Below are 26,698 nucleotides of genomic sequence, written 5' to 3' on the forward strand. Positions count from 1 at the left end.
AAGCCGTAGATGCCTAGGGGGGTGGATTGCTGGGACGCGGGTTCTAGTCCCAACTCCCCGAAGTGGGTGGGGACTATCCCTGCAGCCTGCAACTCATCAGCCCTGTGCAGGAAGCGTTCGCAGGCGCAGCTGGGTCCCGTTCGGTCACACGCACGCACACACAGTCATTGCTGGGGGGATCAGAATAGAAAGCTGGTGGTAACCCCTGCAGGCTGCTCCTCCTGCAAGCACGGCCTCCCCTCCTACGCCCACCCCTGGTGTCAGAACAAAAGCAGCTGTCCTGGGACCGGCGCCCAGCAAAGAAAATATTCCTTGCGGGGGCCTGACAGCAGATGGGAAAGGCTGCCGGGAAAGCGGAGTGTGGGGGGCGGTGTTGGCTCTGGTGAAATGGGACACTACCATCTGAGCAATGTATATGGGTGTGCGCGAGAGACCGCAGCCCCCCTGCTGGCATGGGGTGCGCTCGCACGACGGGCAGAGTTCCCTGCTCAAAGGGGTTCAGGAGTTGATCTGCTAGGATGGGTCCCCAGCTGGGGTGACCGTCGGAGTAATATCTCCAGGCAGTGGGAATCAGCACCATTCCTTTGACTTCTGTGGCTCCTAACACCCATTCACACCAGCCTTGGGGTGGGGGGGCGGGTCTGACCCTGGGCTCTGTCCTACTTGGATCCCTGCACCTCTAGCTTTGGGGGTCAATTGGGGCTGCGTGCTCAGCCCTGCAGTAGGCGAGAGAATAATATTCGGCCCCTCAGCAGGTCTCCAAGTGCTTCACGAAGGTGGGTAAATTGGATCCCCTTTTTACAGATGGGGAAACTGAGGCACTGGTCTTGCCCAAGGTCACCCCGGAGCAGCGCAAGACCGGGATCTGGGTCTCCTGAAGCTCATGCTTGTGCTCTACCCACTAGGCTGCAGGTGGGGATAAGGGGCGTAAGCCGACAGGGAGCTGCTGACCCCTCTCCCCTTGTCTCCCCCAGGCGAACCCCAGCTTTACGGCCATGTGCTCATCCGTGAGCCCCCCCTGCACGTGAACTGCGTCCAGGAGAACGTGCTGCTGGTGGCCGCCGCCCGAGGGAATGCCCTGGATCTGCGCAGTGACAGGCCTGCACCTCTTCTGGCTTCCCTGTGTTTGGGTTCGCCCCTGGCAGAGGAGCCGGGAGCCGCCCGGCAGGAGCTTCCCCCCCCGGCAGCTGTTCCACCTCCCCCTTCGCTGGTGGAACCGCCCCCGAAGCTCAGCGGGGACCCCCCGAGCCCAGGCGATCCGGTTGGGGAAGGCCCTGGCTCTCCCCCGCCAGCTCCCGATGCTACCAGTGGAACTGGCATGACACCCGAAGCCGGGGACTTTGAGGAAGCCAGGTGCCTGTCGGTGCCGTGCTGCCAAGCCGGGCTGCTGGCCTGCAGGCGCCGGGATGAGCCGAGCGCCGGGGAGGTTTCCGCAGAGACAGCAGCCTCCTCTCCCTTCTGGGAAGCAGCCCCGAGCCAGCAGGCGCCGGAGGTGGCTGGGCCGGTCCCAGCGGCCTCCCCCAGGCCTGCAACAGAACGGCAGCCTGCGTGTGTCGGCACGTCCGCCGAGCCTGACCTGCTGGGGCCGGACCCCTCCATCCCTGGCGCTGGCCCCCTGAAGCCAGCGGGGAAGCAGAGTGAGCCCATCGCCATCCTGCTGCCAGAGGAGCAGGCCCTGGCTTTGGGCAGGGATTCCCAACCTGGCACCGAGGAGCCGCTCCCCCAACCATCGCTGGGGCCTGTCCGCTGCGAGACAGGAGAGGCGTCCCTGCCTCCTGCGCCAGACCCCGTCCCGTCGGCGGCACCCTCCAGTGCTGCAGGATCCTCGTCTCCGCTCCACAGCAATGCCCTGCCCCTGGCAGCTCTGCCGTCCCGGGGCACCCGCCTGCCTTCCCGGGCCACGGGCGTGGCACACCCATCCCCGGAGCTGTCCTCAGCTACAGCTGCCCAGCCCAGCCGCTCCGTGGCCCGGTCAGCTCCAACTTCGCCGAGCTCCGGCCTGGATCGCAGCCCCCTCCCGGCTCTGCCGCGCCTCCAGACCTCCTCCCCGGCACACCGGCGCCTCTCCTCCAGCGCCGCGGCCATCTCCAGGTACATCGCCGCCTCCTGCATCAGCCAGAGCCTGGCCAAGAGAAATGGTGCCTCCTCGGGGCCACCTGACACCCAGCCTCCTGCAGCAGAGACTCCGGCACCCACCAGGCCTCTGCCTGCTTGCACAGCCATCCCGAGACCATCCTGCCCTTTGGGACCACCTGGCACCCAGCCTCCGTTGGCAGAGACCCTGGCACCCACCAAGCCTCTGCCTCCTTGCTCAGCCATCCCGAGACCGTCCTCCTGCCCCTTGGGAGCACCTGGCACCCAGCCTCCTGGAGCAGAGACTCCGGCACCCACCAGGCCTCTGCCTCCCTGCTCAGCCATCCCGAGACCATCCTCCTGCCCCTTGGGGCCACCTGGCACCCAGACTCTGTCGACAGAGACCCCAGCACCCACCAGGCCTTTGCCTCTTTGCTCAGCCGTCCCGAGACTGCCCCCTGGCCCCCTGGGCTCCAGAGTCCCAGCACCCCCATCTGCTCCATTCCCCAGTGAGAAGGCCAATGCCTGGTCTCATTGTACCAGCAAGCAGGACCCTTCCCAGCTCAGTGTCTGCCCTTCCCCCTGTGCTAGCCCTGGGTCGCCCTCTGCCCCGGGCTGTTGCCGCGATTCCAGCTGGCTGGGGGAGCCCATCCCCTTGGTGTCTGGCTCGGCCGTGCTGCTGGCCTTCGACCGTCTCTCAGGGATGTGCCTGGCCCCCCGGGGTAAGCAGCCCACCCCCTTCTCCACTTCAGAGCCCAGCTCCAGGGTCCAGTCTCCAGCGCCAGCCTGCCCCCGGGTGTGCTCCCCGCCTCCCTCCAGCAAGCGCCCCGCAGTGGGAAGAGGTGGCTGCGCCCCCCTGCGGCCTTGCTCCTTCACCCCCTTACACGTCCCCACCCAGCCTTCCACCCTCCGCCTCTCCTCACCCCTGCAGCCCACCTCCCACCTCTCCGCCACGTTACCTCAGCCAGGCAGGAGGCCGAGGGGAAACCCCGAGAGCCCCCCGTTCCCTAGGGATGGAGACAGGGCAGGGTGCTGCTCCAGGGCACCCTCTAGCAACTCAGCCAGTCCCAGCCCCGACGAACTGGATGGCATCAAGTGGCCGGACGTCCCCGGCTTGCGTTCCAGGTACGCTGACCGGGCAGGCAGCATGGGGGCGCCGGGCTCACCGGAGGAGTATTCCAAAGCAAGGGTGGACTCGGCTCGGGACACGGGACCCCATCGGGCCAGCTACTCCACCACCGTCAATATCCAGATCGGGGGCAGCGGCCGGATCGCCTCCTTCAGCAACGCTCAGGTCAGCCTCACCCACCCGCTGCTGGCGGCGCCCGGGCAGCACAGTGCAAGGCGGATCAACGGCAGCACCTTAGAGACCCCGCAGAAAACGTGACGGCACAGGTCGGGCGGAGGGGGTTCACAGCCACGGCTGCAGGAGCGCTCCCGGCTCTGCACGTGCCCGGGGACCAATGGTGATATATTTCTGGTGCTGGATGGTATGTGGGGGGGATGAATTGTTACTGACCCACTGGGGTTGACAGGGGTGGGGCCAGATCCCCAGCTAGGGTAATTTGGCCCTACTCTGTTGAAACCAGTTGAGGATCCGGGCCCATTGATCCCAATGGAATGAGGCCCATTGACACCAGCTGGGGATCTGGGTCCACTGACCCTAGTGGAGCGATGTCCATTGACACCAGCTGGGGATCTGAGCCCATTGACCCCCAATGGTATGAAGCCCATTGATGCCAGCTGGGGATCTGGGTCCATTGACCATAATGGAGCAACATCCATTGACCCCTAATGGAATGAAGCCCATTGATACCACCTGGGGATCTGGGTCCATTGACCTTAACGAAGCGGCATCCATTGACCCCCAGTGGAATGAAGCCCATTGATGCCAGCTGGGGATCTGGTTTCCTGAGTGACTTCAGAGGCACAGTGGGGTGGATAACGCAGCTGAACTCAAAGAGTCCATCCGTGCAATTAAGCAACAGTTTCCAGGCCAGGAGGGATCAGTGGGGCCCAGTCTGTAAAAGCTGTGTGCCCCCAACTGATTGTGGTGGTCCTGGCCAGGCACCCACAGGCCAACAGGTAAAGGGCTTTCTGCCCTGCAAGCCCCCTCATGATGCAGATGGCATTCGGTTCTGGCTCTGGGTTGTTTTAACCGCCTGACTTGTTCCTCGGCGGGTTGGGCCTGCATCGGACCAAAGTGAGTGGGGTGGGTGTTTGTAAAGAGGAGTGGGCACTAGAGGGGACACAGATGCACACAAAAGCTTAGCCAGCAGGGGGAAGGAGCGTGCACAGGGCAGTACAAACATATGCACACCTCCTTAGCCAGCACGGGGATCTGCATGCACACCCGCCTAGCCAGAAGGGAGCAGTGTGGACCCACAGAGAGGCAGCAGGAATACACCCAACTATTTTCCTGCTTTTAAGTGTGAAAACCAAAGTGTCTTCCGGGCCAAATCCTTGCTTCAGCCAAACTCTCCTTGAGGCAGCCCAGCAGAGCGAGGGCAGCAGGCATGGGGAAAGCCATTGTCCTGGTGCAGAGCCGCCAGCCCCGCCTCATCTGTCCCTATTAAGTTGTATGGAGCCCGGCTCAGATCGCTTGACCCAGGGGTCACTTTCAGTCTTTGGACTCTGGCTCATTGAGATGCTGAGCTGTGTCAGCCACACCATCCCTATTGTGCCTTCGCTCTGGTGTTTGGGCCTCCCCCGGCAGAAACCCAGCTCCACACGAGTCCCTCTTAAACCTGCGCGAGCTGTTGGCCGGGGGTTGTATTCCCAGTTCTGCTACAAACTTCTAGTGTGTGATTGTGGTCTAGCCACTTAATCTGCCCTGTGCCTCATTTTCCCCCATGGGGATTGTGGACTCTTTGGGGCAGGGTGCATAGCTTGCTCTGGGCACAGCATACATCTCAATTTTCCCAGGTGCTTCTGTAATTAATCTAACATAAACTGAAACTACAGCTCTGGTGAGCTGAAGCTGGTGCTGTTCAGTCTCCGTGCCCTCAAATGTGTAGGAAGTGGACGTTACTTTCTCTGCAAGGGAACCACAGATGGGCCCTCAACACTTGCTTAAGGGTTGGCCTCAGAGTGTGCTGGAAATGGCAAGGCAGCCATGTCCGTCTCTTTCTGAGGCCTAAACGCACCTTAAATTCAGAAAATTTGCCCATAAAAATTGCAGTGGGACAGTTGGGTAGAACTGTTTTTTTTTAAAGTATTTGTATCAGATCAACATGGAAATCACTGGCTCAGTATCCATTTAAACCAGCTGGGAATCTGGCCCCACTGTGTCCAGTGTAAGATGCCCCATTTAAATTAGGTGGATCTCCAGCTCTTAATCTCTACAGAGTGGCAACTGGTCCAAATTACTCCAGAATGATTTTTCCCCCCTCTGTGCCCATAAAACCTGTAACTCAAAACCACCCCTCAGTTTCTTCCCAGCTTTCCCTGGAGCTGAGTTGCCGTGAGATTTTAGTCGATCTCTCTGACCAATTCAAGATGCAAAATAAGTTTGTTTAAATATTGCACTTCTATAGTAAAATCCCTCCAGACATAGCAATCCTGGGTTGTGATTTGGATGAAACGTCTTGGAATGTTTGAATCCCTGCTCGTTTTCCTTGAAATTAACAAGGGGAAATTGTGTGTGTGTGTGTGTCCTTTCCCTAAAAGAGGAAATCAGGAACGGTGGCAATAAAATGCGAACAGTGAAATAAATATTGGCTCCTTAGAAAGCGGTACAGCTATTTCTGGCTTTTTGCAATGAGTTTTTCTGCTTCATTTCTAAAGCTGGGTTGCACAAGGAGATTTTAAATTGGAGCAGCAGGTAGTTAAAGAGACTCCAGTATTTAATATTGAGCCTTCCAGTTGGAACCATTGAGGCCTGGTCCACACTACAGCGCTAAATCGATTTAAACAGCGTTAAATCGATTTAACGCTGTACCCGTCCACACTACAAGGCACTTTAATTCGATTTTAAGGGCTCTTAAAATCGATTTCTGTACTCCTCCCCAACGAGAGGAGTAACCCTAAAATCGATATTACTATATCGATTTAGGGTTAGTGTGGACGGAAATCGAAGTTATTGGTCTCATTCTTTTACTGAGCTACCCAGAGTGCACCGCTCCAGAAATCGATGGTAGCCTAGGACCATGGATGCACACCACCGAATTAACGTGCCCTAGTGTGGTCACGTAAAATCGATTTTATAAAACCAGTTTTACAAAACCGGTTTTAATAATTTCGATTTTATGCTGTAGTGTAGACGTGGCCTTAGCTACATGTTTCTACAAATAATTTCACAGCCCACCATTTGAGGAGAAAAAAAAAATCTCTCTAGGGTTGTTACCTCCTTTACCACCTGTAATGGATGAGCCTGTATGTTTTCGTCCATTTGAGATTCAACTTTTGTCTGCTCTGACTGCTAGGGGCAATGCTAGCCTTGGGCAAACCATCCAAGATGTCATGACCAGGTTTAAAATGCCGTTGGTTTCCTTCTCGTGTAGATTTTTTTTAAAAGGCCGGCACCATTCTGCCCTTCTGTATAATCCAGCCAATCGTTAGCAATGGGCACCTGGTCTTGATCTAAAGATTCTGAGAGAGAGAATCTGCCCGGTCACTTGGGGAACCTCTACGGTGGTTAGCTCCTTGTCCCATTACAAACTTGCTGCCCCCTCCCTGTTTCCAGTTGGAATGTATCTTGCTTCAACTCCCTCCTGCTAGAGCTTGTTCTGTCTTTGCTCAATTATAAAGCCCTCTGCTATCAACAATCTCCTTCCCCGTGGAGGTCGGACTGCCCTTTTTGGCTCAAGCAGCCAGTCAAAGCTGGGGGGCCCTGCAGTTGTTCCAGCTGGGCAGAGAAATTGACGATAGAATCCGGCAGCTTTGAGGCAGTGCTGTTTACTTGCAAGGGACCGTACAAAGTCCTGTTTCTCTGAGCACAGGTGGACCCAAAAAACAGGAGGTCGCTTCCTTCCCTGCAGCAGCACACATCCTGGATGTGTGTCAATCTTTCCCTGCTTCTGTTTCTCTCTCTCCTTGTGCCATGCCCCCAAGACTCTTCGCCTGAAACCTATACTCTGCCAAATTCCCCTCCACTTGAAGGCTCTTGAATTCTGGAGTGGCTGTGGTTTGCCATGGGCTTGGAGAGTGTTGTTGTATCTTACACTGGACCTGAGCAAAGGCCAGTGGTTAGCTCATCAGGTTCAGGGGTTTTAACCCACCCTAGGGCAGTACAGCTCCTCAGTTAATGAAATTGACTGCGCTTCCCCCACCCTCACATTGCTCTTTTAGCAACTCTTGGTTCATGGACCAGACTCTGATCTCACTTCCACCCGGTTTACATCAGAGGGGGCACCAGACTGGAGTTGGGCTGAGGCCTGTCTTGCCTGGTATCCTGGCTCTGGGGGTGCCCAGCACCAGATGCTGCAGAGCAAAGTGTAAGACCTTTGAGGCAAGAGGGATAGCTCAGTGGTTTGAGCCCTGGCCTGCTAAACCCAGGGTTGTGAGTTCAATCCTTGAGGGGGCCATTTAGGGAACTGGGGTAAAAATCTGTCTGGGGATTGGTCCTGCTTTGAGCAGTGGGTTGGACTAGATACCTGCTGAGGTCCCTTCCAACCCTAATCTTCTATGAACCTGGCAGAGGGGGGATAAACTCCCCACCACATTATGTCTCTGCCTCATCTCTAATAGTCTGAGATCATCTTAAGCCCTGAAGGTGAGGTGGTTCTATCTCCCTCAGCCTGGTTGTAAATCAAGCCACTCCTCCAGGGTGGTATTACTATTATTATTGTCTGCATCAGAGTAGCATCTAGGACCAGGACGTCCCCTCCCCCCATGTCAAACTGCATGTTTTCATTGCTATTAGGTGTATTACAGGAGCACTCAGGCACCCCACTCATGGCCCAGATCCCATTGTGTCAGAAGCTGTGTGTTTTATTAGTATTAGTTAGATTACAGTAGCACCCACGAGCCCAGTCATAGTCCAGGACCCCCACTGTGCCAGGTGCTGTACTTTTGTTTGGCTATTAGGTGTATTACAGTAACACTCAGGTGCCCAGTCATGGCCCAGGACCACATTGTATCAAGTGCTGTATATTTTTATTGCTATTAGGTGTATTACGGTAACACTCAGGTGCCCAGTCATGGCTCAGGACCGCATTGTGCCAGGTGCTGTATATTTTTATTGCTATTAGGTGTATTACGGTAACACTCAGGCACCCAGTCATGGCCCAGGACCGCATTGTGCCAGGTGCAGTATTTTTTTATTGCTATTAGGTGTATTACGGTAACACTCAGGCATCCAGTCATGGCCCAGGACCGCATTGTGCCAGGTGCTGTATATTGTTATTGTATTAGGTGTATTCCAGTAGCACCTAGGTGCCCCGTCATGCCCCAGGACACTGTTGTGTCAGGTGCTGTACAGACACAGAACTGTCCTGACTCCAGTGACTACCTGTGGGGGTTTGTCCCACTGCAGAGGGGTGAATCTCAGCCTGGGGGAGGAATTGCGGTGGAGGTGGCCCTTCCTTTTCCCACCCACTGGGGAACTCCCCCTTCCCCCACATCTGCTTTACCCTGTTTTGTAGCTGGGCCACATGGTACATGTTTTTCCAGCCTCGTTCCCCCCGCACAGCTTCCATCTCTGCCGCCCCTCGGCTAGTTCTTTCCTGATGTCGTTTCCTGCCTGTCCTCAGAGCCATCCAGTGAATCGAACGATTTTTTTGATGTCCCAAATAACACCCCCACCTCTGCAAATGGAAAAGCAGCAAGATGTAGCCTTTGGAACATTATGATGCAAAACCGGCACTATGCCGGGTGCCACGCTCAGACCAGTGGGTTGGCGGCCAGCTTGCTGGGCTTCTCTTCCCGAGGCTGGGCAGGAATGCGGGCTGGTGGTTGAGAAGGGAGCCAGGACTCCTGGGTTCCATTCCCAGGTCCGAGTTGACATGCAGTGTAGCAGTGAGAGCAAGGGGGCCAGGACTCCTGGGTTCCTGTCCTAGTTCTAGGAGAGAGTGAAGATCAACAGTTAGCAGAGGGAGGCCAGGATTCCTGGGTTCCATTCTCAACTGTGCCACCGCCTCCTGAGGCAGGGCCCTCAGAGCCCTCCTGGGCCTACGCGACCCCCTGAGCCGTGGCGAGGAGAGGGAGGATGACGTGGGAGCTTGAGAAGGGACAAGGGCTCCAGGGATCAAGCTATCCAGGTATTCGTACGCTCCTACTCTGCCCATCACCGTGGCCTCTGAGCCCCACTCAAGTGTTAATGGATTGCTCCTGACAACCTCACCCATCCCTCAGATTTTCCCAATGCCCTCCAATCCAGCAGAGTGTGGCCTAGTGGTGAGAGCAAAGCAGCTGGAGCCAGAATGCCTGGGCTCTTTTCCCAGCTCAAGGTAGCTATGTCTAGTGGTTAGAGCAGGAGGCTGGGAGCCAAGACTCCTGGGTTCTTTGCAAGCTCTGGGTGGGCAGTGGTGTCTAGTGGTTAGAGCGCGGGGGGGGGCTGGGAGCAGGTTTCATGGGCTCTACTCCTAACTTTGTGAAAGGGGTGTGTGGTTTCCAGTCAGCGGTTAGAGCGGGAGGGACCGGGCGCCAGGATCTGGCCTCCGGTAACGTTGTCTCTGTCCAAATGGTTGGAGAGCCACTTGTGATTGAAAATGAATGTTTACACTTTCCTCTGGGCCAGCAGCCGCCTCGGCTCACACCCGTGCTCCCCCGAGTGTTTGTTATTCTCAAAGATCTTTGTCCATTATTTCTGCTGTCACAATCACCTTTAAATTAATGCCACAGGGTTTAGTTCCTCTGGTTTCTTGTGAAGTTTGCCTTGTAAATCCATTGGCGCTGGTTAGAATCTGATGCTGTGTTACCGGTCTGGTGGATTGGTTTACAGCCCTGTATTGTACATACAGCTTGGATGTGTTTGTCCTTTTTACTTCTGGTTTTGTTTCGTTTTTTTTTGTATTAAAGTTAATTTTGGAAGAGAAAAAAAATTGCCGTCAGTTAATAAACAGTAATGTTTTCAGTGACGCTGGACTCTCTCTTTCTCAAGCAGGCCCTCGTTGGAATAACTACCCCCAGCTCAGCTTGGTAATGTCTCACTAGCTGAGCTTTTGCAGATGGGGAAACTGAGGAGAAAGTGGCTGCTCTACAATGAGCTGGTGCCAGCGGTGGGATTAGAACCCAGGTGTTCTGGCTCAACCCACTAGACCACTCTCCCTGCTGCAGCCAGAAAGAGACCCCAGGCAGCCTGGTTCTGATACACCCTTGCTCTAACCCCTAGACCCCACTCCCCTCCCAGAGCCAGGGAGAGAACCCAGGAGTCCTGATTCCCAGTTCCCCCTGCCTTCAACCAAGTGTCCTCCCTTCATTATGACAGAGCAAGGGCAAACGTGCGCTGCAGCTCCAGGAACCCCAGAGCTGGGGGCCAGAGGCCACCTTCTGTGAGTGCTCAGAAAAAGCTCATCCCAACGAGGAACTGGAGTGGGGCTCATTAAGTGAACATCCACCCCTCCCCATCAGTCCCTCCCCCATCATCCCCCCCCATACACCCAGCCTCCCCCTGCCCTCTCATTTTCCCCTCCCCCTGCTCTCTCTGCCCCCTAACACCCCATCTCCACACACTCCCTGCCCCCATACCCCTCCCCTCTCCTGCTGCCCCTCCCCTCACAACCCACTCCCTTTTCTGCCCCCTTCCTACACAGCCCTTCGCCCTCCTCCATACGTATCCTGCCCTCTCCCCCCACACCCCTCCCCTCTCCTGCTGCCCCTTCCCCTCACAACCCACTCCCTTTTCTGCCCCCTCCCTCAACAACCCTTCCCCTTCCCTCATATAGCCTCCCCTCTCCTGCTCCCCCTCCCCTCACAACCCACTCCCTTTTTTGCCCCCTCCCTACACAACCCGTCCACCCCCACCCCAGCTGCTCACAGCCCTGACACACAACCAAGCAGATCAAACTCAGAGCGGCCGCAGCTGCCGCCAGGTGGCCTTTGCAGGGGGCTCCCCGGGTGACCCCGGCCTGTCACTCTCCCTCTTGCCTTCAGATGGGCCGGAGACATGAGGGGGCTGGAAATGGACCCACCGCCCTGCACAGAACAGCCCCTGCCCGGCCACCTGCACCAGATTTCCCCCTGCCTCCCGTTGTGTCCCACAGCTGCTGCTGGAGCCGGGGAAGCGGGGGGGGGGGGGGGTGTTCTCCTTTCCAATGAGCTGAATGAGGGAGCCCGGACTCCTGTGTTCTATTCCCAACCTTTGGGGATACAGCAGGTTGGGGGTCTAGTGGTTGGAGCAGGGCGGCCTGGGAGTCAGGACACCTGGGTTCTATCCCTTGCTCTGGAAAGAGAGTGGGGTCTAGTGGTTGGAGCAGGGTGGTCTGGGAGTCAGGATGCCTGGGTTCTATCCCTGACTCTGGAAAGGGAGTGGTGTCTAGTGGTTGGAGCAGGGCACTCTGGGTGTTGGGATGCCTGGGTTCTATCCTTGACCCTGGAAAGGGAGTGGGGTCTAGTGGTTGGAGCAGGGCAGTCTGGGAGTCAGGATGCTTGGGTTCTATCCCTGGCTCTGGAAAGGAAGTGGGGTCTAGTAGGTGGAGCAGGATGCCTGGGTTTTATCCCTGACTCTAGAAAGGGAGCATGGGCTAGTGGTTGGAGCAGGGTGGCCTGGGAGTCAGGACACCTGGGTTCTATCCCTGGCTCTGGATTGTAAACTTTCCCATTTTACAAATAACTCACCTGATGTCCCAGTGCTGGGAACAGAACCCAGGTGCCCGGCAGACCCAGATCTAAGCCGCTCTGCCTTTCAGACGGGATTTGTCACATATATGTGCTTGGATAACTCTCTCTCTAACCATTGTGTGACGTTTCCCTTCCAGAGCTCCGGGCTTGCCCCCCACTGCTCAGTGGCTGCCTGGCAAAGCCTGTATTAACACCCTCCACCCCAGCTCCCTAGGAGCAGCGTGGGGTGGGACTCTGAAAACCCAGCCTTCAAAGCCTGCTGGGGGATTTTATGGCTGCAGGGTCTAGAGTTTGGTGTGGTCCCCAACAGAAGGAGGTCTCCCCTCACCCACCTCGTCTCTGGCACAGAATCCATTAGGCCCACTTTTTAGAACCAGCTTTATTTAATTAACGGCATCGGGGGAGAGGTGGGGAAGACCCCGTAAAACAGGCTGTCGAGTTTTAAAAAAAATCGCCCGTGGCCAGATCTGGGGTGACCCCCCTGCCCTTGCCCCAAGATCCAGGCGGCTTGCAGGTCGGTCGCCAGCGTGTACGCCTGTGGCCTGCCGGTGCGCCCCGAGGCGGGGTGTGGGGGGGGGGAGCCTGCAAGGCGGGCAGGCCGCGTGCCAGAGAGCAGAGTGACCTTTGGGAAGCAGACGCAGATGGCAGGAGATAAGTTTGAAGAAATCCAGGCCGAGCTGGAATTCTCCTGAGCCGGCGTGGGGGAGGCTGGCCGGCGGGCGGAAGACTCCCCAGGGGACAGCAGCCTGCTTGTTAGCAGGGTTGTGACAACCTTGCCAGGCCCTTTTCTGGGTCCCACTCTGGGGCAGGCATCAGAATGCAGTGCAGTGAGCAGGGTGGGGGTAGTAAGATTGGTTTAGCAGTTGCCTGGGGGGGAGGTGGGGGGTGTTAAACTCTCGGTTTCAGCAGCTCTGAGTCCAAGTCCCAGCACCCCGTTGGACCTTGGGCAAGTCACTAGCCAGGCTCTGTGACTCAGTTCCCCCAGCTGTACAATGGGGCATTGCAGTATAGTGCAAGGGCACTGGAGGAGGAGGAGGCAGGATACCTAGGGTCTATTCCTGGCTCTGCTGCTGGGTGATCTTTGGATAAGTTGTCCATCCCCATCCCATTCCCCTGCCCCCAGACGTGCCTCATTTTCCCCATCTGTAAAACAGACACATTACTTCCCAGGAGTGCTCAGCTACTATGACCTTTAAAAAAAACACCATAATTCTCTGCTTCCTGGCACCAGTAAGGGGAGGGGGGTGTCTGCAGATTTTCCCAACAGTTGGGCAGCAGGGTAGGGGTGGAGAAGGGCCCACGAGGAGTGACTCTAGCAGATGGAACTTGCAAGGACTTGCTTATTTGCACCTACTTCTGCACTGGAGGAGGGGGCAGGTTAATGGGCTAGCCCCCTCCCTGCCTCTGAGTTGTATGAGGAAGGGGACACCCCTCTCCCAGGGCATGGGGGGACAGTCTGAAGCTATGATGGGGGGGGGAGGTGCAGACCGCGTGGCTCTACCTCAGGAGAATGCAGTGGATTCAGAGCACGTGAGGCCAACGGAAGGGAGCCCAAACCAATGCAAAGTGCCCAAGACTCATGCCCCCTCCAGCCACAGCACACTGTGGGAGCTGCCCAGCCAGTCACTGGACCCCTCCCAACCCAAGGTATGGCTTCTGATTCCAAGTCAGACAGGTGTAAACGGGCACAGAATGCATCCTGATGTATTTAACGCTGACTCTTCCTGTTCAAGGAGCATCAGTTGAAATTAATGAACATGCCCAGGGCCTCATTCTGTTTTGCTGTTTTTTTCCTGGTACTTCCTCCCTCCAGCCCCCCCCCCCCCCCAAAAGCGATGTCACGGATCTGTTGCTGATCTGGGGGTTGGCAGGGCACTTCTGACACCTACCAGATGCAGCTGTGGGACTGATTAACTCCCTCCTGCTGGAGCCAGTGGGCAATACTCTCAGGGCCCACTGAGGACACAAGCAGCCCCCCACCAAAATTCCCCTGTGCCGGGGATCTACTCTGGCCAATGTGGAGCTGGTATCAGGGCTCCCCGCTTGAGTCGAAGGTGGAGGCCTGGCTGGAGCACCCTGCACTGTGTTTTTTCTCTGCCCCCAGGGGGCAGAGCATGAATTAGAGCAACCCTGAGGCTGCTCTAACATTCACCACCTGCCAGACCTGGAATACAGAGAGCGCAAAGCAGAACTCAAAAGCCACCTGCCCCCAAGTGCCAGGCTGGGAACCTGGGAATCGGGCCGCCTTAATACAGTGCGTGCTCAGCAGCGTAATAATAATTCAAGACGCCTCCCTTCAGTACAGCAAACCCAGCTCAGGTGATCTCCTCCCAGATAAACATCCAGCTTGATCTGACCCCAAGGCACAGGGATTCCATACGCCGGCAAAGATCCAAACCATGTCTATTTGCTGGGAGCTCCTGGGGCCTGCATGGACGAAGTTTGATGGCCCTTGGCCTGGTTCCTACTGGACAAGAGTCCGCCCTACCCACCCCCGCTGGCTCTGGTTGGCCCAGTCCAAGGCCAGCTGGGACCATTAGCTCATCGGTCTGATTGCCAGGCTGTTAAATTTTGCCCGGCTCCCCTGACCTCTTGCACAGGCCTATGCAGCCTGTCTTGCAGCAAGGCATCTGGAGACACCCGCTTCCTCTGGCTGTTTGTTTCCAGGGTTAGTCACCCTGACTGTGAAAAGCTGGGGCCTTATTTCCAGTCGGAATGTGTCCGGCTTCAGCTTCCAGCCGGTGATTTTTGTTCTGTCTGTCTCTGCTAAACACATGCACCCTTTAAAGCCCGAGGTGTTCACCCAGTGTATGCTGTTATCAAGTAACCAGGGCCATATACGCTGTAACATCAGGTCCCCTCTTGATTGTCTTTGTGATAAGCCAGTTGGAGCGCTGTAAAATCTCTCTCTTCCCCGTGGGCATCTTCTCCCGCTCTTGAATCATTTTGTGGGCATCTTCTCTGCGCCCGCCCCAATTCTGCAACAGGCATGTTTAAATGCACCCCCCTTCCTCCACCCCAGAGCTGGGCACAGTGTCCCAGGCTCGGTGCCACTGACTCTGCCTCGCTCTTGGGCTAGATAATAGTTAGTCCTGCCAGGAGTGCAGGGGACTGGACTAGACACCTCTCGAGGTCCCTCCAGTCCTGTGATTCTATGAATGCTGCGATTAATTCTACGCAGCTACAAAGAAGCCAGGTCCTGAGAGCTTGTTATCAGCTGCAGGCCCAGGACGGCGAACGTTTGGCTGGGGAGCTCTTTTGAAAGCCACCCCTCCTCCCCACCAACCACCACCATGTGGGCTGAGTAGGAGACCTGACGCTCCTATTCTTTATGTTTAGATCAGGGCTGAGCCTGCACTGTCTAGGACCCTGGAGCGGCCGGACCGTTCAGCTCTGTACAAATACGATCCACCTGCACGCGTGAGTGTCAAACACACACAGGCGTGCGCCACTGGCCTCTTTCACCATTGCCAGCAGCCTCCCGGTCGCCTGGGTTGGGGGGCTCTCAGGGGTAGGCAGATGAGACTGCTTCGGGGGTCCCCGTTATCGGGGCGTTGGCTGGGAGCATTTGGAGTTTCAGGGCCTGATCCCCAGGGGGTGTAAATTGCCGGTACTCAGCCAACTTGGAAGGCGCTGATTTACGCCAGCTGTCCCTCAGGCTGAAGGTCTGTTTTCCTTTAGATCGTTAGCTAATTCCTGGTGCTCTGAGCTCCGCGTGATGCCCTTGGGTAAACTCTCAGGGGCTTCTGTCCCAGGGGAGGTGCTAAGGTTTAAATTCAGTCCAGCTGCAGGTTTCTAACTGCTTTGTTGTCTCTCTGTCTAGCTGGTTTGGAAGATCCAGGAATAGAACCCAGGAGTCCAGCCCCCTGGCCACCTGCAGCTCTGCTGGGGGTGAGTTTTGTTCCCCTCTCGGGATGGGGTGCGCTCTGTCGGGTTCTGGGATCGCCCCAGGGAAAACCATCGTGGAGTCCAAGCGGTGCCCATTGTCGGAAAACCTAGCGGTGTCGAAAGCGGGACTGGAGCCCGGAGGCGACGGGCCAGGGGCAGGTCTCTTTCCGCTGGCGGACGCGCAGAAGGAGCGGATCCAGGAGTCCTGGCGGATCCTGCACGACAATATTGCTCGGGTCGGCATCATTGTCTTTATCAGGTGAGCGAAGCTGCAGGTTTGGTGTGGATGCCACGGGTCCAGACGCCCAATCAGTGTCATCCCCTCCCTGGTGTCTGTCCTGGAGGCTGGCTCGCCCTGGGGTGCACAGGGATATTGCTGGGGGCGGGCGTTTTTTGCCTCCGAAGAAAATCCCCTGAATAGTTTGGTTTGTAAGAAGCCGATGGGAGTTTCTTGGCTTTAAAAAGTTCCATGTTTCTAGCAAAGAAGAGCCCAAAAGGCAAGTGTGTTCGGAGCTGGCGTCCGGTCTCGATCTCGAGTGTTCAAGGGGGCACTAAGGACCCATGGGCCCAGACCCCCAACTGGTGTCAGTCGGCATCACTCCTTTGACTCCAGCTGGGGGATCTGACACCGACGGGGCTGTACCTATTTACGCCAGCTTGGGGATCTGATGCTGATGGGGCCATACCTGTTTTCACCAGCTGCGGATCTGGGCTCTTGACTCCACCGGAACACTGCCCGTTTCCACTAGCCGTGGGGCCAGTTTGGAGCCAGCCTTTGGGATCAGCCACTGATCTGTAAGGAGGAAGCCCAGGCACAAGTCTTTGGGTCTTATTCTTATTGGCAAATTGTTTCCTGCCTTGCGCCAGTGTTTACATTCGAACACAAACACTGTCAGTTTTGATTCCTGGGTTCTGTTCCCAGCTTTGGGAGGGGAGTGGGGTCTAGTGGTTTGAGCGGGGCGGCGCTGGGTTCTATCCCAGCTTTGGGAGGGGAGTGGGGTCTAGTGGTTAGAGTGGGGTGGGGCGCTGGGAGCCAAGATTCCTGGGTCCTATTCCCAGCCGTGGGGAGGAACAGTGGCTAGTGATTACAGCAAAGGGGGAACTGGGTTCCAGGACTCCTGGGTTCTATACTTAGTTCTGGGAGGGGAGTGGGGTTGAGAGTTACCCCAGGGGACAACAGGACACCTGGGGTCCGTTCCCAGTTCTGACATTGACTCACTCTGTGATCCCGGGCAATTGTCCCCTCTCCCTGCCTCAGTTTCCCTAGAGGTATGGAGACCGGCTTGTGGTGCTGAACTCATACATGTCTGTAAAGCACTTTTGGACAGAAGTAGCCAGCAGCAGTTTACGACTGTAATACGCTCAGGCAAATACTTGTCAGTCAGCCCACTTGCAGAGCTCTCCCTGAATTAATAATCTTTGCGATTACTGGGGGGCTTCTCATCCCGTGCTCTCAAAGCCCTTCCCGAAGGAAGGCTCAGCACCCTTATTGCCTTCCTAACAGAAGGGGGGAACAGAGACACAGCAAGGAATCTGCCCAATGTTAGTGACAGGGCTCAGAACAGAACCCAGGAATCCTGACTCCCAGGCCCCACCTCCAATGCTCCAGCCACAAGCCCAAATACCCTTATAAGACATGGAATGAGAACCCCAAAATCCTTATGCTGAGCCCTGCTACTCTAACCACTGCTCTCCCAGAACAAACCCAGGAATCATGCCACCCAGGCCTCTTGGCTCTAACCACTAGACACCACGCCCCTCCCAGAGCTGAGAGAGAACCCAGGAGTCCTGCCTCCTAGTACCCCCCATTGCTCTAACCATTAGACACCACTCCCCTCCCAGAGCGGAAAGAGAACTCAGGAGTCCTGCCTCCTGGTGCCCCCCATTGCTCTAACCATTAGACCCCACGCCCCTCCCAGGGCGGGGAGATAACCCAGGAGTCCTGCCTCCTAGTACCCCCCATTGCTCTAACCATTAGACACCACTCCCCTCCCAGAGCTGGGAGAGAACCCAGGAGTCCTGACATGCAGCTCCCCCCCTGCTCTAACCACTAGACACCACTCCCCTCCCAGAGCTGGGGAGACAACCCAGGAGTCCTGCCTCCTAGTCCCCCCCGGCTCTGGCGATGGCCCCAATCTGCCCTTATTGGCCCTGTGGGGGCAGAGAATAGTCACAGCGCAGTGTGATTTGGTCGTACTGAGGAAGGGGGGTGCTGGCACCTGCTCTTGCTTAGCGTTTGTGTCTCTCTGACCTGGTGGTAGCAGGATCTGCTTTGCATCTGGCATTGTCTGAGTGACTGGGGGGGAGGGGGAGAAAACTGCTTTGCTCGAGTTCTTGCTGAGGTGAAGAAACTGGCCAGAGATCAGACCCCATTAGAGTCCCTAGGGCCGGTGAGGTGCCCACTGACCAGAAGCTGCTGCTGCTGTTTAGCTAGATCAAGCCCTGGAGCGGGGAGGTCAGAGGGGACAGCTGGATACTTAGCCCAGGGGAAGTCTGACCCGCATCCTGCCAGCCGCCACTCGTCCACGGAGCAGGCCCAGCCTGGGCGGCCTGGGGGGGTGCGCCCACCCCGGCCCACATACCCCAGTGCCAGCCCGTTAAGGTACCTCAGGCACGTCCCCCTGGAACCACTGAGTTGTCACAGCTTCGCTAGTGCCAAGCCCCCCCGCAAATCACCAGCGTGGCTTAACCCCCCCCCCCCGAGATTTGAAAGGAGAGGACAGATTCTGGGTTCTCCATCGCGGTGTTCCCCAGCTTTTCGCTGCCACCGGGAGGAGTGAGCATCGTTTCTGTTTAAAACGAGAGCCGAGGGACTCCCGAAATCCCCTGCCTCCCGCAGCTGGGACTTTGGGGAAAGGCCCCAAGTGTCAGGAGACTCCTGATGAAATCACAACAGTTGGTGACACGGCTGTTGGCTGATTTCCCTGGAGGACAGAGAATAGCCACAGCACAGGGCGCTCTGGCCATGCCCCTAGCCAGGCGGCTGCACCCCATCCTGGGGAGATTCTCAGGGGCTGTTTGGGCTGCCAGAGAGGGGCAAAGGGCCCTGAGCGTGACAGAGAGGCAGGCCTAGAGGAACTGGGGCAGAGAAACAGGCATCTTTCAGGCTATGTTCCTCCACTAGGAAGGGAGAAGAGGCACCAGCCGGGTTTAACTTTCCCTGGGCAGCGTGATCTGTAACCTCCACCCCTTGGCTCTTTAGCTGGGAACTCTGGTCCCTCTCCCATGGCAGCAGAGCCCGTCCTGTGTGCCATATGGCATCAATTACTCCAATTACCCGGCTGCAGGGCTCCTGGCTAATCCAATAGGGGAAACAGCAAATTGATTGGGAACACGGCAAGCCTGTCCGATCGCATCAGCTGCAAATGAGGGTCATTAGGGCCTGCTGGGAAACGAAGGCTGCTGTTAGAGCTGGAGCTGGCAGGCTGGATCTCAGCACCCCTTAACTTTGGCCTCATGCCTCTTACAGATTCATTAGGAGAAGGATGCGAATTGCACGGCACAGACCCTGGCCGAGATCCGGGCCCCATTGGGCCGGGCGCTGCCCAGACCCCAACTGAGATCAGGGCCTCGTCACACCGGGCGCTGCACAGACCCTGACCGAGATCAGGGCCCCGTCGTGCCAAGTGCTGCCCAGACCCTGACCGAGATCAGGGCCCCATCGCGCCAGGTGCTGCCCAGACCCCGACCGAGATCAGGGTCCTGTAGCGCCAGGCGCTGTCCAGACCCCAGCCAAGATCAGGGGGCCCTGTCATGCTGGGCACTGCACAGGCATCCAGTGAAAGATAGTAACTGCCCTAAAGAGCTCACAATCTAAATACCCACAGGTTGGGAGGGGAAACTGAGGCACAGAGATGGAAAATGACTGGCCACCAGTCATCCAACAGATCAATGGCAAAGCCAGGAATAGAAGCCAGTTGCCCTGTGCTCTACTGCATTCCCTAGTAGGACAGGGTCCATCTGGTAGGCAGGACTATAGGGGAGAGCCCTTCCCACAGCATGCCCGTGTTATAGGGTAAAAGGCCTGTTGTTTGCCTGACAACTGCACGGCTTATGAACCCTGACATCCCAGGCCTCTGCTCTCGCTGGCCAGTGGCTCAAAGAGCTCAGCAGCCGAAGGATTTCAGCCCCTTTTCATCATGGCCTGAGGTGTATTTCTTTCTAAGTCACCGGTTCCACACCCTAGCTTGCCCCATCCAGCAGGATCTCAAAGGACTTTACAACAGAGATCAGTGGCATTTGACAGATGGGGAAACTGAGGCACGAGGCAAGGGAAGGGTCTCCCTAGCCCCAGGCTGCTGCTCAGTCCACTAGGGGGCCACATTGATTTCTGTTCTATTCCCAGCAGGTCTCGCTCCCCAGGCCTTGGTATCTCAGGCCAGTCTCCTTCCATCCTTCTGCTGGGGGGTTTCTCTCCCCAGCCTTCCCTGGTCTTCTCCACCTATAGGGCTGCATTCCCAGGCTAACCCTCCTTGGTCCTAGCTACTGCCTGAACTTGGGCAAACCCGGCTCTTCCCCCAAGCCCCCCAGCTGAGGCTGGCACAGGACACAGCTGCCCCCCCCAAAGGACCAGCCGCCCCGGGGTGGGATTCTGCAGTGCGACGAACCGGGACCCTCTGACATGACAACCGCCTTCCGCTCCGTCTTAGCAACCGGATTCTGCACCAACGCGGCATCCCACCCCTGCCAGCCCCTTTGCATCGCCAGCAATAAACCATGGCACGATCAGGTCTGCAGAAAGGGCACGGCCCAGGGGATCAGCCACTTCTGTGGCACCCTCAGGCGCTGGGGCTCCAATTAGCTTTCCTCCCCAGCGGGCAGCCCCGCGGATCCCGGTGGAAGCCAGGAGCAGGAGGAGTTTTATTTAATCCGTGTGGCTTTCCTCCTTTCTTTTGTTGGGCTGCTTTGCATAAAGGTTCATAATTAACCAGCACCAAGTCCCCCCAGCCCCCACCCTAGTCAGACTCGGCTGCCCTCGCAAAAAAACGAAAGTGCAGGCCCTTGATCCACCAGCTGGTGCGTCGGGGCTGCGCTGCCCACCACTGGACTGAATCGGCCAAACTATGTGTCATAAACCCCTCTACTGCTCCAAACCAGTGGGGATTTTCCACTTCTGGGCTTTTGGAGCATGCAGAGCTGAGTTTGATAGCCCAGCACCTCTCTGCCATTTTAGGGACTTGCCATGTCTCGCAGAGGACGAGGAGTTAGCCCCAGGTGAGGAATTACCGATGATTCCCTTTCACTGAATTTGCTCAGAGCATAATCACAGACCAATAGACTGGGCATGTCATAGGGGGCCTTAAATCCAGGCATCTCAAAGCATTTCACAAACAGCAGAAGGAAATCTCACAGATCCCAGGACGTGACCACTAGCCTGCTTTTACTGATGGGGAAACTGAGGCACAGAGCATTGAAAGAGCTTGCCCACAGTCACACAGCGAGTCTGAGGCACAGCTGGGGAGGGGACCCAGTTGTCCTGATGCTCACCAGGAGTCCGGGCCATAGTTGGGGAGGGGACCCAGGAGTCCTGACGCTCACAGGGAGTCCGGGCCACAGCTGGGGAGGGGACCCAGGAGTCCTGACGCACACAGGAAGTCTGGGCCACAGCTGGGGAGGGGACCCAGGAGTCCTGATCTCACAGGGAGTCCGGGCCACAGCTGGGGAGGGGACCCAGGAGTCCTGACGCTCACAGAGAGTCTGGGCCATAGCTGAGGAGAGGACCCAGGAGACCTGATGCTCAGTGAGTGAGTCTGGGGCTCAGCTGGGGCCAGGCCTCAGCTGGAGGACGGGGTCCAGTTCTGGGCGCTGCGCTGTAGGAGAGACGTGGGCAAATTGGAGAGAAGCCAGAGGAGAGCAACAAAAAGGATCCAAGGTTCAGCAAACCTGCCCTGGGAGGAGAGGTTAAAAAACCTGGGCCAATTTAGTCTGGAGAAAAAAGATTGAGAGGGGATCTGGAAACAGTCCTAAGATGTGTTAGGGGCTGTTATAAAGAGGACGAGGATCAGCTGTTCTCCATGTCCGCTGAAGGCAGGATGAGACATGATGAGTTAATCCACAGTGAGGGAGATTGAGGTGAAATATTAGGAGAAACTTTCTAACTCTCTGGGGAGTGAAGCTCCAGAACAGGCTCTTGAGGGACGTTGTGGGATCCCCGTCCCTGGAGGTTTTTCAGAACTGGACGGACAAACCCCGGTCAGCCTGGCCCTTGTTTACTTGGTCTGGCCTCAGCGCAGGGGCTGGATCCGGCAACCTCCTGAGGTCGCTTCCAGCCCGACATTTCTCTGATACCGATTGGCCTGGACTCTGCTTAGCCGGCAAAAGCCAACAAGCCTCACAGCCTGTGGCACCGCTGCCTAGAATATGCTGCTGCCTTCCGCTGAGCACAAGAAGCTCTGAATCGGGTTCCCTCCCCCTCCGTGCCGCATGGGGTGAGGTGCTGACAGATGGCTCTCCGCAAAGCTCCCCTGTGCAGAACAATCACTCTCCCAAGAGCACGGTATTCAGCACGGCTGCTTGCAGAGCATCCCGCCAAGCTGTTCGTTCGGAGCGTGAGCCCAGCTGTACATTTGTTTCTGTTGGGTTTGGCAAAATGGGTCCCTGCACGTGGACAGGAGGCTTCTTATCCAGTCTGTCTACATTAGGGCTAGTGGATTACGGTAGCACCCATAGACTGCATCTGAGATCGGGGACCCGTCGGGCCAGGCACTGCCCGGACACACAGTGACCGAGATCAGGGCCCCATTGGGCCGCGCGCTGCCCAGACAGAGTGACCGAGATCAGGGCCCCGTCGTGCCGGGCGCTGCCCAGACACACAGTGACCGAGATCAGAGCCCCGTCATGCCAGGCGCTGCCCAGACACACAGTGACCGAGATCAGGGCTCCATTGCACCAGGCTCTGCTCAGACACACAGTGACCGAGATCAGGGCCCCGTCGTGCCAGGCGCTGCCCAGACACACAGTGACCGAGATCAGGGCCCCATCGTGCCAGGCGCTGCCCAGACACACAGTGACCGAGATCAGGGCCCCGTCGCACCGGGTGCTGCCCGGACACACAGTGACCGAGATCAGGGCCCCGTCGTGCCAAGTTCTGCACAGACACACAGCGACCGAGATCAGGGCCCCATCGCACCGGGCGCTGCCCAGACACACGGTAACCAAAATCAGGACCCCATCGTGCCAACTTCTGCACAGACATACAGTGACTGAGGTCTTGGCACTGCCTAGCACAGTGAGGCCCCAGTCTTGCTTGGCACCTCTTAACATGACAGTAATACAGGTAATCAATGATAAAAGGGAATTCCACTATCTCACCAAATCCTGTGAAAAGGGGTGTGTTCTGAGCCCCTGGAACGGGGACTTGGACTTAGTGTTCCGGGTCCAGGAGCCAGGACTCCTGGGTTCCACTCCTAGCTCTGGGAGGGGAGTGGGGTCTAGTGGTTATGGGGGGGGGTTGGGAGTCAGGACTCCTGGGTTCTGCTCTGGAAGGGGAGGGCTTCTCTGCCAGTTACAGAGGGGCATTTAGTCAGGATTCCTGGGTTGTTTCCTGGTCACTTCCGAGGTCAAGTCACTTCTCAAGGTGAACGGCTCCAACCTTTGCAATGTGCTGTGGAGGGGGAAGGGGCAGTCTACGTGGCAGAGTGTTATTTTGACACCACCACTAGGGGTCGCGCCCATGCACGTCGCCCAGCTGCCCTGTGGTACAAGAAGACCCAGTTAAACGGCTAGTTTGCATGCCTGATCCCCCTAAGTCTGTCTGCCTCCCTCGCTCAGGTTATTCGAGACCCACCCTGAATGCAAAGACGTTTTCTTCCTCTTCCGGGACATCGAGGACCTGGAGCAGCTCAAGATGAACAAGGAGCTGCGAGCCCATGGCCTGAGGTGGGTCTCTGTGGGGATGCTATGGGACCCACTACTGCGCCAGGCCCGAGCTCCTGGGTCCGTGAGGGCACGGCCCTTGAGTCACAAAGCTAATGCAAGTGGCTGAGCGACAGGAACCAGGATTCCTGGGTTTGTTCCTGGATCTGGGTGGAGAGCGGCGTCTCACTTCCCTGTGCTGGCTAATGTGGGAAGGGGAGCTGCTCCCCAAAATGAGGGTTGGCTCTCCCACCAGACCCAGCTTTGAAAGGTAAAGTAATCAAGCCATGGAAATACGAGTAGTCTGAGACAGGGAGGGTCAGGGCTGGAGTCAGTCCCATAAGGGGTGCCCAGCCGTGGTATGGGGTGGGGGGCATGGGAAGAAAGTTGGAGGGGTTGGAGAGGAGCCGGGGGAGCTTTGGGAGGGCTGGGAACAGAACTGGGGGGAGCTGGGAGAGGGAGCTGGTTAGTCAGTTAATTTGCTAGATGGATATTATTACTGTCTGAAGAACAAGACCCTGTCATCTTCAGACCAGCCCTTGTTAGCCTGTGGAACTCCCTGCCAAAGGATATTACTGAGTCAGGTGGATGCTGGGAAAGCTAGACCTGTGCCAGGGGCTTGCTTTACAGAGGTGCTGAGCACCCACAACTCACTGTGCAGCCAGTGGCAGATACCAAGGCTCGGACATGAGGCCTGAGGGTTCATCATGTTCATGCATCAGGGCATTGGTGCTGGAGGGGGTCAGGAAGGGATTTCTCCTGGTGTAAGGTGGGCTCCCCCTCTGAAGCAGCCAGATTTGGCAGGCTAGAGGGCTGGATGTTGGCAGAGTATGGCACATCTCCTGCATCCTGCTCTGACCCCTGGGAAGCGATGCAGCCATGCCCCTAATCCAATACTTGATTCTCCCCCACCCCAGGGTGATGTCCTTCATTGAGAAAAGCGTGGCCCGGCTGGACCAAGAGGACAAGCTGGAACAACTGGCCTTCGAGCTCGGCAGGAGTCACTACAGATACAACGCCCCTCCCAAGTACTATGAGGTGAGCGCCCCAGGGTTCCGGCAGCAGGGTAGGGAGCGGACCCCCCCATTCTGTGGGGAGTGAGGGGAGCTCCTGTGGGATCTGCTTACCCCATGGGTGTTTGGAACCAGGCTCCATGGCTCTGCGCAGGAGGGTATCCCAGAGTGCATTGCACCATAGTGGCAGGATGGGAGCGATTTTCCCAGCACATTCCTGTACAAAGCAATTTTCCCAGCATGCTCTGGTACAAACTGCTTTTTTCCCAGCATGCAAACTGCTTTTCTTTTCCTGCCATGCTCCAGTACAAATGGCGTTTTCCACTGTTCACCAGGGCGAACCAATTTTCCTAATCCCAGTATCCCCTGGTGCGAACGGATTTCCCCACAATCCACTGGTGCAAACTGCTTTTCCCAGCACATCCCAGTATGAACCACTTCCCGCCCACCCCCCTTCCCCTGGCAATTTGCCAGTATGGTCTGGCAATCTGTGGGGACGGTGGTGCCCAGCCACGTCCGGACCGGTCTGTATTTGCCACAGGTCCATGTGTAGCCCGGGCAGGGAAGGGCTGGGGCTGATGCCTCCCTCTGACCCTGCCTCGGCTCTCTGTTTCCAGTACGTGGGCATCCAGTTCATCAGCACGGTGCAGCCCATCCTCAAGGACCGCTGGACGCCGGAAGTGGAGGAGGCGTGGCAGGTAGGGAGCAGCTGCGTGGTTGGCCCTCTCCCATGCTGCTGCTGGCAGAGGGCCTGTCCACATCTGGGTGGGCTGGAGACCTTCATCCTGCCCCGCGCCCTTTGTGTGGGGCTCCCGCCATCAGCTGCAGCCAGAAGGGAACTAGACGAGGCCTCTTGGGGGTTTATGGGAGGTTTTGCCCTCCTGGTTGGTCTAGGTTTGGAGCCCAGTTCTCAGCAACACCCAGGCTCCTCTGGCACCATCCAGGGGTCTTGATATGAATTGAAATGGTCCACTGATGATCCACCCCATACAGGCCTCTCTAGGGCCCAAGAGGGGCGGATCAGGGGTGTGACCGGAGCACACTGTGCTGTGGCTATTCGCCGCCCCCCAGGGCCCATAGGGGATGGAGTGTGACTTAGAGCAGCCCTTACGCTGCTCTAACTGGGGACTGGGCTAGGCTAGGGTGACCAGACAGCAAATGTGAAAAATTGGGACAGGGGGTGGGGGGTAATAGGAGCCTATTGAAGAAAAAGACCCAAAAATAGGGAGTGTCCCTATAAAATTGGAACATCTGGTCACCCTAGGCTAGGCCCTGCAGGGTGTATTCAGGGAGTGCAAAGGGAGTTGTATTATGAAACAGATCATGCAGAGGGACTGTCCTGCTCAGCCCTTGCAGGAGGCTGGAGCATGCTCAGTTACTCTGTCGGGGGCTGGAGCATGCTCAGTGCAGACGGAATCTTTGGGGAATTTAGTTGCCAAACTCTAACCAGTCTCTACTGAGCATGTGCCAACTGAGATCCTCCCCCCTAAGGCTTCTAACTTAGCCAGATATGAGTGGATTGTCACAGGGAGGGCAAAAGGCACCTCCCTGGCCCTAGGGCGACCATGCACGAACCAGTCGCCCAGCCAGGCCTGCTTCACCCCTTGAGCATTCTCTCTCCCCTCCTCTTGCAGAGTCTGTTCAAGTACCTGACGGCCACGATGAAACGGGGGTACTATGAGGAAGAGGAGAAATCGGGCAGCATCAAATCCCTTGCCTTGAGGAAATCCAGGACTGGATCCATCCTGAACAGCATATAAGATTGAGAGCGGGCGGCGTAGTGGTTGGCTTGGCTTGCTGTGATATTCCCATAGGACCTCTCCTTCTCCCTGTGCACAAGGAACTGCCCTCACTTGTTACTTTCACAGGCTGTGATTCCAGCTGATTCAGCTGAATCCAGCTGTGATTCCAGTGCAGAGGCTGGATTTTTGCTGCTGGTTGGAGACCCCATCTGTGCAGCCGGGGTTCCCCCCGGGGGTTGCCGCAGGAAGTAGAGGCAGTAAACTATCTCTGAACCCTTTCTACTTTGGGCATAGGCAGTTCAGGGAGAGCTTCCTGGAAGGGAAAAGAGGCTGAGAACAGGAGTCGGCTTTAGACACCGGCATGAGGGCCTTGATTTCGATATATGGACTGTTATCAGCCTGGCCCAT

At 56.9% G+C, this 26,698-nt stretch overlaps 2 protein-coding genes across 2 annotated transcripts in view; both read left to right on the plus strand.

Moving 5' to 3' along the window:
- The window catches only part of PLEKHG2 (pleckstrin homology and RhoGEF domain containing G2), a 31,792-nt gene extending 25,796 nt beyond the window's left edge, over positions 1–5,996 (plus strand). The window contains exon 18 of the mRNA XM_030544343.1: positions 975–5,996. Coding sequence (XP_030400203.1) covers positions 975–3,460 — 2,486 coding nt within the window. The 3' untranslated portion in view covers positions 3,461–5,996. The remainder of the gene's footprint in view (positions 1–974) is intronic.
- A 9,698-nt stretch (positions 5,997–15,694) lies between these two features.
- On the plus strand, positions 15,695–26,346 carry LOC115641483 (cytoglobin-1-like). The gene is made up of 5 exons (XM_030544696.1): positions 15,695–15,940; positions 23,452–23,559; positions 24,453–24,573; positions 25,166–25,246; positions 26,183–26,346. The coding sequence occupies exons 1-5, from the start codon at positions 15,708–15,710 to the stop codon at positions 26,306–26,308; spliced, it is 669 nt and encodes a 222-aa protein (XP_030400556.1). The 5' UTR covers positions 15,695–15,707; the 3' UTR covers positions 26,309–26,346.
- Positions 26,347–26,698: the final 352 nt, after the last annotated feature.

The sequence above is a fragment of the Gopherus evgoodei genome, unplaced genomic scaffold (genome assembly GCF_007399415.2).
Source record: "Gopherus evgoodei ecotype Sinaloan lineage unplaced genomic scaffold, rGopEvg1_v1.p scaffold_34_arrow_ctg1, whole genome shotgun sequence".
NCBI classification, from domain to species: Eukaryota; Metazoa; Chordata; order Testudines; family Testudinidae; genus Gopherus; species Gopherus evgoodei.